General features: G+C 35.0%; 1 protein-coding gene across 1 annotated transcript in view; it reads right to left on the bottom strand.

Moving 5' to 3' along the window:
- LOC121387240 overlaps window positions 1-13,074 on the bottom strand; it is a 159,672-nt gene that overhangs the window by 70,025 nt on the left and 76,573 nt on the right. The window contains exons 43-48 of the mRNA XM_041518265.1: window positions 9,798-9,836; window positions 8,983-9,546; window positions 7,723-7,761; window positions 6,158-6,193; window positions 4,703-5,266; window positions 1,421-1,459 (exon numbers count right to left, since the gene is read on the bottom strand). Coding sequence (XP_041374199.1) covers window positions 1,421-1,459; window positions 4,703-5,266; window positions 6,158-6,193; window positions 7,723-7,761; window positions 8,983-9,546; window positions 9,798-9,836 — 1,281 coding nt within the window. The remainder of the gene's footprint in view (window positions 1-1,420; window positions 1,460-4,702; window positions 5,267-6,157; window positions 6,194-7,722; window positions 7,762-8,982; window positions 9,547-9,797; window positions 9,837-13,074) is intronic.

Raw genomic sequence — 13,074 nt, 5'->3', positions numbered from 1 at the left:
GAGTAATACTAGGTTATGATATTATGACCCCAAAAGCCAATCCAACTCTGATGGTCCTTTGCCTTTTAAACACATATACAGTAGTAGACCATACTGGGTGGACCTTTAATCTCTGGCTTAACATTCTGGTAATGTTGATACTAGTTCTATATCTAATCCTAAATTCATTCATTTATTCAATCATTCTTTCATTCATTCATCCATTTATTCATTCATTCTTTCTTTCTTTCATTTATTCATTTATATTATCTTATTTTCGTGCTTATATCCAATTATGGTTCAAGCATGCTGTTCTGGGCACACACCCCAGCTATCTGGGCTGTCTGTCCAAGGCAGTGAGTTAGTGGTTAGGTGTTAGTCGTTAATGACAGATAAGACGGTGTAGTGGCCTACACCTACCCATTACAATTTCCTCAAGGTGGGATCCGATACCAGGATCCAAACCCAGTACCTACCAGCTTAATGTCTGGTGGCTTAACCACTAAACCACCGCAGCCAGTGAGGAATCGACTTAAAATATTTGTTTGTATATTTCTTTTCTCGTAACATAGTCCACTGCTGTATTATATATAATATATACTATATATTAATAGTTTAAAATAATTCTATACTTAAATTGCATTGAAATAAATGAACACAATGCTATTAATAAAAAGTACAGCATGATTAGTGCGATAATTATATAAAAGCAGTTATAAACCAATATTAAATACTCAATCTATGTCTATGAATGTATGAATACTATATGAGGTAAGTGAGTTAGTGCATTCAATTAAGCATTTTAAATAGTTCAACAAATATTAACACATTAGTTAAGAGAAAGCATTTGGACATTAAACTAAAATTGTTATGAACTACATTTTACATCTGCGTTCAATATGACCGAAAAAATACACACAAACGTTTTTTTAACCTTCATCAGTATTCAATAGCTAACATGGCTGAAGACATCTTGTTAATAGCTTCGCACTATTTCACTATGCATATGTAAATTAGTAGTTATTAACATCCTATCCAGCGTTTAATGTTAGAAATGTTATGAAAGATCAGATAGTTGTAAAGCATGATGGCTATATTTTATGTGTGTGTGTTGTTTAATTAACATTTTTAAATAGGCTGAACCCAAATTTAGATACTAACCCACATTTATTATGTGTTGTTGTTGGGTTTTGTGTGTGTGTGTGTGTGTGTGTGTGTGTGTGTGTTTGTGTGTGTGTGTGTGTGCGTATGTGTGTGTGTGTGTAGAAATTGTATTAAGCCTTTGTGTGTGTGTGTGTGTGTGTGTTGCGTGCATGTACGCTTGTGTGTACGACATTGTACGCTTATGTGTACGACATTGAACACTCGTGTACACTATAATAATCTGTATTCTGTATTCAATGATTAGTAACAGTATATAGCTGGCTAATATACAACTTACTTTCTGTTGTCGGTGGGAACGTCACTTTGATATTTGGTTCTGAAACAAAGGTATACATATCTCAAGTACTAACTGTAGAAAATACTTTTGTAAAGTTTAGAATGTAAAACAACACATTTATCTTATTCTCAAAGTTATGTAAAAAGACAGACTATTAGTTTTCAATCTCTCATTGCAAATATGTCAATATTCAAATCAGTAATTTCGTCAAGCTCGAATTATTAAAATATTTTGTGTTTCACATTAACATAAGTTAGTATACTGACTAAATTTGCACAATAAATGTAAATATAATGTAGCAAAACAAAATGTTTCTATTATTGAATAACAAATTAGAAGAGAAAAAACATATTTAAGTAGTTGCCATGCAGTGTTAAGAGAGTTAAGTAGACAGACCACCACAATAGTAACACATTAATGAACAGACAACATAACATGTAAAAAGAGTCCATGTAACCAGCATGTAAAGTCAAGTTAACGCCATCTGGAAAAAAGTACAGTGCCTATATTAGTAACAAAGCAATAGATTAGTTATAGCAAAGAGACATTTGATCTAAAGCAAATCAAAAACAGATCTGAGAAAACTGAAATCGGATCTTACCGACCAATGAACCCTGGATATCTTTGTTAATAGATCTGATACGAGCCAGTACCCTCAAAATTCAACAATTATCCTCAACAGAAATTTCAAATGCGTTAATACGTATTTAACTGTTAACAGGTTTATGACTGCCGTGTTTTGATTGGTTTAGAATGAAATTATTTACAAAGATTTCAAAGGCAGAGAGGGCAGCAAGACCGGATTGTAGCAATACTGCAAACCAACCCAATTAAAGCAATGCTAATAATGTTCTTAAATATACACTGAATAACAAAAGAAACGCGATAATTTTACGATATATTTTTCATGATAAAATTAATTCGGTAAATACACTGTCAAAATGGTTGTAAAATTTTCTCAGGACATTGATAGTTTTAGTACACACAAAACTAATGAGATTAAAACTGAATATTTTATCAGAAAACTAAATTGATTTTTCGCGTTTTTGTTGTTGTTCAGTATCTTAAGTTTCTAAATTATACAATGTATCAAAATCCATTTAAAACATGATTCTGTTTGTTGTAAATTATCTGAGCATCATGTACCAATTAAAACAAGTGTTCATATTAACACTTCGTTTATTAAGTTGAAAACATTTACCCAAATACAGTGATTTTTACCATCTGATCAACTTTCAGCTATACAAACGGTTAAAATATGCAAAGCTTAAGAACTATTTGAAGGAAGGAAGGAAATGATTTATTTAACGATGCACTCAACAAATTTTATTTACGGTTATATGGCGTCTGACATATGGTTAAGGACAACACAAATATTGAGGGAGAAAACCCGCTGTCACCACTTCATGGGCTACTGTTTTCGATTAGCAGCATGGGATCTTTTATATGCGCCATCCCATAGACAGGATAGCAGCACATACCACGGCCTTTGATGTACCAGTCGTGGTGCACTGGTTGGAGCAAGAAATAGCCCAATGGGCCCACCAACAGCGATCGATCCCAGACCGACCGCGCATCAGGTAAACGCTTTACCACTGGGCTATGTCCCGGCCAAAGAACTATTTGAATTAATAGGACTAGTGCACCGCTATACACTGAATATGCGCAATATTACAGTTACATCTAATATATTATGATCCGATGTGTAAATAATACACATTACAATACATCTTAGTTATACCTACTTTGTGACACCCTATAGCCGATGTGTATGTTTGTGCTGGGGTGTCGTTAAACATTCATTCATTCATCCATTATACCTACTTATACACTCGGTAATGTTTGTATTTCAAGTTCGTGGACAGTTGAAAACCCTCATATATTAGATTCGATTGACGTGTAAAAACGATAGTGCCTAATATTATTAAATAAGTTTTAGTGCATTAAAGTGATCCACATTTTTCATGTTTTATATAATAAACTTCAACTAATGTCTTAAACATTGGTTGACGCTGCTTTAAATAATGTTATGATATATAACATGATATAGAGAACCCATATCAACCAACCCACCACGAAACAAAAACAAACAGAAAGAGAAACAAAACAACATAAAATGAGAGACCCCCCCCCCCCCCCCCCCCCCCCCCCCCCACACACACACACACTCAGAAACAAACATTAAACACTGACAAAATCTTAATAATCAGTAAGCAAACAAACATAGAGTATAGTCCAGGTTAAGCAATTGAAACAATAACAAAACTAAGAAGGATGTATAAAACATATTCCTTCATTCAGGATAAAGCAGTAGAGTGTTAGCAAAGCTGCACCCTGTCAAAACCGATCATGGAAGCAAGGCAACAAAACATAATCAGAGCACCAGAATAGAAAAGGGCCACTTGGTCGATTTTCCATAGGGGGAGCTACCCGCCGTGACATACAGCCCCGGTTAGTTTATTTACTTATCTTACCACCGTGTTAAAAAAGCTACACCAAAGAAATGAATCTGCATTGAGCTGTGGTAGTAAGTGGTTAGCATCAAAAGAAGCAAAGCTGTTAAAACAAAACAACAAAATGATATTAGTACAGTTATTACGTCCTAAGGAACATATTGTATTGGTGTACTGGTCAGTATACCGTATACCACTACGAATGTAAATGTTTAACTATTAACAATTGTATAGTGTTATAACAAGACTCATTAAGTCCCGAATTTGACAGTGGGTCTAACAAAACGAGTATTAGCTATCCTTATAACAAAATGATAACAAATGAACATGAATCCTAAGAGCATACGTACTAAAAGTATTTTTTCTTGTTAACATCATTTTACGCTATTTCAATGTCACTCAGAATTTAACACATGCAGGATTAATTTCTATATATTTGATGTATTTCAGCTAACAAACGTTTGTAAAAGTTACCATCTCATATCATAGTTTGTTATCAGACGAATATCAGTACATAATAGCATGTTTAAATGACACATTTATAATTCGTAATATAAGGTTGATATTTTGATGCATAAAATTAAATTAAAATTAAAATTCATTATAATTTAGTAACTGAATTATCAAACACCAGTGACATTTAATTTCAGTAATTATAATATGTTTAGGTCAATGCATTAATGGATAACTGACAAATGTATGAAATACGTAGCACCTAACACTAAGACAAGATGGCGTACACTATTTGGCGACACTTGCTTGACAGGAAGAAAATCGTGTCCACACATATTACCATTTACTAATTCCAACAAAAACTAAAAGAACTTACCTCCACACAGAGAGTGGAAGACTTTATCTCTCAAAGCTCTCAATTCGTGGAATTCCTGGACTGCAAATCTGTTTTCTTCTATTGGTGGGCTGGCAATTCCATCTATCTCCCTCGTGTCAGTCAAGCCAATGCCAATAACATAGATGTGGATGCCTTCTGCTCTAGCTCCTTCAGCCTCTGGGATGGTTCTCCTGGCATTGATGTTGGACACTCCATCGGTGATCACTATGGCGATATTGGGGACATTGGGTCTGTCACCGTGTCGTCGGGAATACATACTCCTCATCTCCTTAATACCGTCAGCCGTGTTGGTGCTTCCATACCTGTATGGGGTGTTATCAATGGCGTTGTACACTTCATTCTTGGTATTGTGTTCATTCAGATGGAACTGAAGGTGGACCCTTGTGCTGTAGATGACAAGCCCAACGCGGACATTTCCGTTGTCAATATTTGCAATGTAAAGGAAATCCTTCAAGAAGTTGAGCATCAGTTTAAAATTAGGTTCTGTGACACTGGTAGAAGCATCAAGCACAAATATTAGATCGATTTTTGCAGATTCACAACCTGAAAAAAAAAGATAGTTTCCAAAACAGTGTAGACACGTTATTAATATAAAGATCATATAATAATGCAGTTCTAGTCAAACAAATGTGGATATACGTATGCATCAATAATTAAATTTGGAAAAATAAGCTATCATACTCACAATATGGTCTCCAGATTCTATTTTGACAGTGATGGATACAAAAAATCAATCACGTTCTTGATTTATACCAAACTGTTACATTAATTTGGAAATGAGTGTTTGACAGCAGAAATCGTTAACTACGGTTTGGGCTTCCATTTTTGTGGAAGACTCGGTAGCCAAGTAGATAATGTCGTAGGCTGTGAAATTTCAAGCAAATCCTTCCAATTGACTTTTGGTGTTTTTAAATAGTATAGGGCAGGTTCCTATTTCCTCCGTAAGCTTGTTTGTTTGTACTACTAGAGTACACTAATTATTAATCATCGGCTACTGGATATAAACAAATTGGTAATTTTGAGTAATAGTATTCAGTTTGTTTAACGACACCACTTGAGCACATTGATTTATTAATCATCGGCTACTGGATGTCAAACATATGGTCATTCTGACACAGTCATAGAGAGGAAACCCGCTACATTTATATTTTTTTAGTAGTAGCAAGGAAACATTTATATGCACCATCCCACAGACAGGATAGCACATACCACGGCCTTTGATATACCAGTCGTGGTGCACTGAGCGGAACAAGAAATAGCCCAAAGGGCCCACTGGCGAGGATAGTCTTCAGAGTTAAGCCACTACAATTTAAAATTAAATTAACTTTACATAGTCCATTAAAGTTAAATAAAAACGTTTTACAATAACGTTTTATCTTTGGTAATGCAAAATAGATTTAATGATATCTAAATGTTTGTATATTAGAAACTTACTTGGAACAGGTGGTAATGTAATCGGTATTGGTGTTGCTGCAAATACAACAAATACACATTATATACAGTAGCTGGTATGCATCGTCTATACAACATTCATATTCATGTCCTGCATTACAATATTATAAAACATGACATGGACCATGTAGAAAATATTACACATTATCTGAACTATTTAAAACTATAGTTATACTGTTTTCTTATCAATTAGTAACATTTTTACAAAAAACGAAATCAAGTTTCGATAAATAAAAACAGTAAATAATTGCTCCCTTGGAAATTGGATTTCACTTGTGTCAAAGTTATAAGTCAATTTTTTTAATTGGCTATGTAGAGCATAGTCTATTGATTATCACTAGCAAGTCTGCAGGAAGCATATTTGTATATAAACGTTTTGATGCGTTTTGTCATACGATGTTATGCAGTGGTCGAAATACCGTCATTCCGATCACGTTTTTATGGTCAATATCACCATATACTGTGATTTTTTGTTTTACCCGTCGTCCAATTGAATCAACAATTAATACATTAGTTTCACTCAATCATATTTGGTCTGGCAGGTTTTCATTCCAGCTAGCAGAATTAATATCTTGCCAAACCGAATGTACTGCAGGATTTTTCATCCAATTTCCACTGTATTAGCTTTACCGTTACAAAAACGACTACAGCTCACAACACTACACTTCACAAATGGCAAAACTTATTTAAATTCCAAAATCGCCATATACATTTAATCAAGATGTTATAGGGAAACTGGTGATCATCAAAAACGTTCATCCAATTCCACACAATAATGATAAACAGCAGGCGGGAGGTACTGGCTGTCATCAATAAAAGTACAGACTCTGACCAAATTCTAAACTATAATATGATACCAAGGATTTTCTAAAAAAAAAATTAAAAAAAAATTGCTTTTATAGAATTATGCAATTATAGAAAAAATTCTAAATATACTGGAGTGGAGATAAGCAGAAGCTAAAGAAGTGGGTAAATAAATTGATATTCTGATTAAAATCGTAAACTTAAAACAGTGTAACTGTATAGTAATCAAACAACTCGTATCCCTGTACAAATGCAATAACTATTAAAAGGACTCTACAAATGTGTTGGCAGGAGCTGTCCATATAGCATGCCGAGAATAGCTGATAAAAGCAAAGGGAATAATTATGATGCTATTAAGGAAAACTATTATTCAGCTTCTAACAAAGGATTTATCAAAATTAATACATTAAGGAAGGAGATTTAAGTGATTTTACTTTAATGATTAAAATCCGAAATTGTCGAAACTCTGCCTAAGGACAGCGTCAGTGTCAGTGCCTTTAATATATCTGTGGTGAAAATACCTTTTAAAAGTTAAGAAAACCCCCCAAAAAACCAACCAACCAACAATAACAACAAACACAAACATGTTTGTCATTAGTCCGAAAAACAATGGTCTTGTAGTATATAGTTTTGTTTTATTCACAGGCACGTTTTGATAATACTAATTAAATAGGATTGTAAAAGAGAAAACAAACAAAAATCTACTGGGGTGTTTGGAAAGGCAGGGAGGGGTTGAAGCAAACCTCGTAGAAGAATGAAACCTGTTGTTGTTTTTGATACTGCTGAAAATGAAACATAGCATGTTTTATTTCAAAATTATACACTACCTAAATATCTAATTTAGAGATTATAACAAACATCTTCGAAAGCACACACACAAACACACACATACAAGCAAAATCAAATATGATGCTAGTCATTGAATATCAAAAGATGAATGCTACAATGTACTGTCTCGCCCCTACAGGGGTTGCTACTGATCACCAGTATGATATATGATATGTCCATATATTAGAGTCAAATGCCTATAATATTTAAGGAGCCGTCCATCATTTTCAACATTTTCACGAGCGTACAAACCGTACGCTTTTGACCACCCACCCACCCTAAAAGTGTACGCCCCCAAATGAAAAATGTTGAACGACCTTTTTCATTTTCAAAAAAAGTGTACGCTGGCCCCTTAACCCCCCCCCCCCCCCACCTCCCCCCAGGATACGGTTTGTACGCTCGTGAAAATGTTGAAAATTATGGACGGCCCCTAACTCAGTGCAGATAGTGTATCAAATACTAAATGTTGCAGTCTATATAGCATATCAAATACTCTGTGTCGGAGTGCAGATAGCATATAAAATATTCAATGTCACAGACCTCGCAGATAAATGGATATCATCATTCTGGCTACCAACCATTACCCTGAGATTTGATCAAGGAGAGTAATTTGTAGCTCCACTTATTAGCATATCAATGATTAATAAATGTGGACAATATAGTAATATCGTTAAGGGACTCTCCTGACTTTGCTGCTATTGTCAGATGTATCCAAATAATAACATCTTTGAACAACGAAAGAAAGAAATGTTTTATTTAACAACGCACTCAATACATTTTATTTACGGTTATATGGCGTCAGACATATGGTTAAGGACCACACAGATTTTGAGAGGAAACCCGCTGTCGCCACTTCATGGGCTACCCTTTCCGATTAGCAGCGAGGGATCTTTTATTTGTGCTTCCCACAGGCAGGATAGCACAAACCATGGCCTTTGTTGAACCAGTTATGGATCGCTGGTCGGTGCAAGTGGTTTACACTTACTCACTGAGCCTTGCGGAGCACTCACTAAGAGTTTGGTTTAAATATCCCATGTCTTGTCTGGGATCTGAATCCAGTACCTGCCAGCCTGTTGACCGATGGCCTAACCACGACGCCACCGAGGCCGGTTTGAACAACGAAGATTACATATGATAATCATACATATTTTATTTAACGACACACTCAATTAAACCAACACAGAAAGACTGGAAGACTTTATCTCTCAAAGCTCTCAATTCACTGAATTCCTGAACTGTGAATCTATTTTCTTCTATTGGTGGGCTGGCGATTCCATCTATCTCCCTCGTGTCAGTCAAGCCAATGCCAATAGCATAGATGTGGATGCCTTCATCTCTAGCTCCTTCAGCCTCTGGGATGGTTCTCCTAGCATTGATGTTGGACACTCCATCGGTGATCACTATTGCCACATTCTTCACATCTGGTCTATCACCATTACGGCGACTGAACATTGTCCTCATGGTTTTGAGGCCATCAGCTGTGTTGGTGCTTCCATATTCATATGGGGTGTTGTCAATGGCGTTGTACACCTCGCCCTTGGACGAAAAATCATTCAGTTGAAACTGGACGTTAACTCGGGTGCTGTAGATCACAAGACCAACTCGAACATTTCCAGTATCGATACTCGCGATATAAAGGAAATCCTTCAAGAAGTTGAGCATCAGTTTAAAATTTGGCTCTGTGACACTGGTAGAAGCATCAAGGACAAAAATCAGATCCAGCTTTGCATTTTCACAACCTGTTAAAAAGGTTTTAAAACAGTTTTGTCAAACTAAAGATGAATTTTGCGACATGATAATTTAATTTCGGCAACATGATTATGTGGTATGATCATGGCTTAGAGTAAAATAAATATAAAATGTCACATGAATTCCTTTTTTTAGTAAATAAAACTATTTTCTTAATATAAAAAAAAAAATATTCTCATATAGTTAATAACATACGTATGATATATAAACTTAAAACTAATTATTTATTTTATATACTTACTCTCTGTTGGCGGTGGTAAAGTAATTGGTATTGGCGCAGCTGTAAATATAAAATGATTTTATGACACTAAATATATGTTAATGATAGTGATATGGATATTTATATCTATAACAATGACATAATTGACACACACACACACACACACACACACACACACACACACACACACACACACACACACACACATACATATATATATATATATATATATATACAGTCAAACCTGTCTTAAGCGGTCACACAAGGGAGTAGATAAACGTGGCTGCCTAAGACACGTGGCCGCTGATTACAGGTTGCGACATATAGTCTTTAAAACATATGTTGTTATTTCTTGTTTTAGCTTCTTTACTGCTAATTAATGGATGTGTGCTTCACAGTTTACTACAAATAAACTTTTGACATGTCGCCTCCTTCAAGAAAAACTGCAACTGGAATGTATGAAATTAACCGTTGTCAACAAGTTTGTTTTCTCTTTCCATTTAATTATTTAATTTCTACTTAATGCGGTGTATTGTCATAGTAAGTGAATCTACAAATATCAAGCGTAGCCTGCCCAGAGGAATTTGATGCTTTCCATAGTCAGACTTTCTTAATTGATACACAGAACAGATGATGGGAAAAAACGGATGAACAGCTGTAAACAAGAAATGGATTTAACAGGCCCACAATGCAATTTTAAAAATGCATGATTAAACCGTTCCAATGGCCTTATGATGTTAATATCAATAATTACTTTTCACACTGAAATCAAAACTGTCACCAACTGGACTATAATGAATCATAACGTAACATTAATATACACAATATGGGAGGCATAATGAAAAAAGTGAGAATATTATTGAATTAGGTGTATTTCAGGAACATAAAATGCAATGGCTAATCTTGATAAGATATGCATTATTTCTGATTCTTTGAAATAGTAATTAATAAAATTAGATATAAACTTAATTCGTTCTTATTATGTATATAAATTGAAGTTATTGCAAAAGTGTTTTTATAATAAGAACTAATTCTAAATAGCATTGGCAAAGAAAACATCTCAAATCTAATATGCAAAAAGGGACATCTACAGTTTTACGTCAGCATTTTATTAAATCAATTCTAAGATAAGCGTATTTGACAAGAACTATTGTTTAGCATTCCATGGAAGGAAAGTAATATTGGCATAGAAGTTACCCCTAAAGACGAAACCAAAATTATACCCAGCTATTTTGTGCTTATTAATTGAAAATCTGAAAACACTATTAGGTTGATGATTACCTATTATTTTATATGAAAACAGATATAATTAACATCAAGTGTTTTCTGATACAGATGACTATTTTGATGTTCTTAATAAACTCACATAAACAATACTAAATTGATTACAGCTAAACTGTTACGGTATTATTACACTTAGAAGTAGTATTCCGACCATTCACTTGTAAACGTGCCATATAAAGGTATGTTTCTACTGTATAACTTTTCCTCTTTAAAATGTAACTTATAAATATGTATATAATTTCTGTTGTCTATGTAGTATTAGTTCATCATAGATATATGATGATTACTATCTTCTATGGATGTAGATAATTCGTAAAGCCCGAGAGTGAATCCAGACGAAAATATACTGAGACAGTTTCTCTGTGTATATGAATAACATTTTCTGACTACTCTGGTTAAATCTAAACAAAGGAATCTGGCTAAAACTGTTAACTTTACTCTCCGATATATTGATGATCGTATAGCATTGAATGATAGCAGAATTACAGACTATCTCCCATTGATTTACCCACAAGAACCGTCCGAATGTATCAAATCTGTTTCATCTCTCGCATTATGCATGAATATTCAAATTGGCACTAGTCTCCAAACTAAGCTGTATAATAAAAGGGATAACACCAACTTTCCAACAGTCAATTTTCCCTTTATGTCAAGCAATCTGCTCCAGATTTTGGTGTCTTCATACCACAGCTTCAGAGATACCTTACGGCAACCTCATTGGATTCAGATTTCATACAAATCGATACCATTCTCGCACAGAAGTTTTTTCATCAGGGTTATGATGTCCAGGGACTCCTGAGGGCATTCAAAACGGTTTATGGTAGCTATTAATTTTGGAGGCTATATCTACTAACTATGATACATCGCTGACCAAAATGATGGCTGATACTATTTCATATTTTGAACATGTATATCTTTCCATCTTTTTGGTGAAACTCTTGGAAATTTATTTTTTCATCGGTTTACAATGAAGTGACAGACTTGACAGCTGTGATCGGAGTACTCATTATGGGTGTCACTTGTGGTGCACGCTATGCTCAGCTTTCGGGAACACCTGATATCATCACTATTTTGAAAGTGATTCAATAGTGCATGCCACCAAAGCTATATGTATTCCAATGAGCTCTGTCATGTGCTCATTGTGTATTATTAAACTATTCTGGGAGTGGCAGTCATCTTTGTGGCGGTCAACGGATGTATTGTTCAGTAACAGATCTCCTGGACAGTGGCTTTGCACCTATACAGAAGACACTACTTAGTGATACATGAAATAAACCACTATTTGGCCAAATGCACATTTGACTTTGCGTTGTGCAGAAATACTGCTTTGATCACAGATAACAGTTTTGTTGTTCCGATATGATTAGAACTTTAGAAGTAACTAGTGGTGATGAAAGGCTTCAAGGTCGTATCCAAGATTTGTAAATTGTGTGTGTGTGTGTGTGTGTGTGTGTGTGTGTGTGTGTGTGTGTGTGTGTGTGAGTGTGTGCCGGGGGGTGGGGGTGTCACACAATTTTAAAAAGGGCAACTTGAGTTTCTCAAAGGCAAATGAGCCAAGCACCCAAAGGAGCAAAATATGTTGGCGGTTTCGGGTGCATGTTCTCCGGACACATTTTAAATAAAGATATTCATAGACTCATTTTCAAGCCACTTTAGTGTTGTATATTGTGGGTGATGCATTTTAGAATCATTGAAAAGGACGCTTCAAATGCCAGAGGGAGGGGGGGTGTCAAAGGACGTCTGTAACCCCCCCCTGCATTTGCCAGTGGCCTTATAAGTTAAAATTACTAGGTAGTAGCACTGTTTTCGTAAAGCTAAAACTCAATTATCAGGAAAATAAACATATTACTAGGTAGTTAGAACTTTGACCTCTAGATAGTAGATGGTGGGTAAGGGGGAAATAGGTGGAAGAAGCAAACTATTTAAGCAATCTACATATACGCACGATAAATATCTACATGATATTTTGAAAATCAGCTGACGCAAGGGAAACTCTAATGGAATTAATCTTGCT

The sequence above is a fragment of the Gigantopelta aegis genome, chromosome 13 (genome assembly GCF_016097555.1).
Source record: "Gigantopelta aegis isolate Gae_Host chromosome 13, Gae_host_genome, whole genome shotgun sequence".
Classification (NCBI taxonomy): domain Eukaryota; kingdom Metazoa; phylum Mollusca; class Gastropoda; order Neomphalida; family Peltospiridae; genus Gigantopelta; species Gigantopelta aegis.
This window is presented reverse-complemented; position numbering and strand designations above follow the sequence as displayed.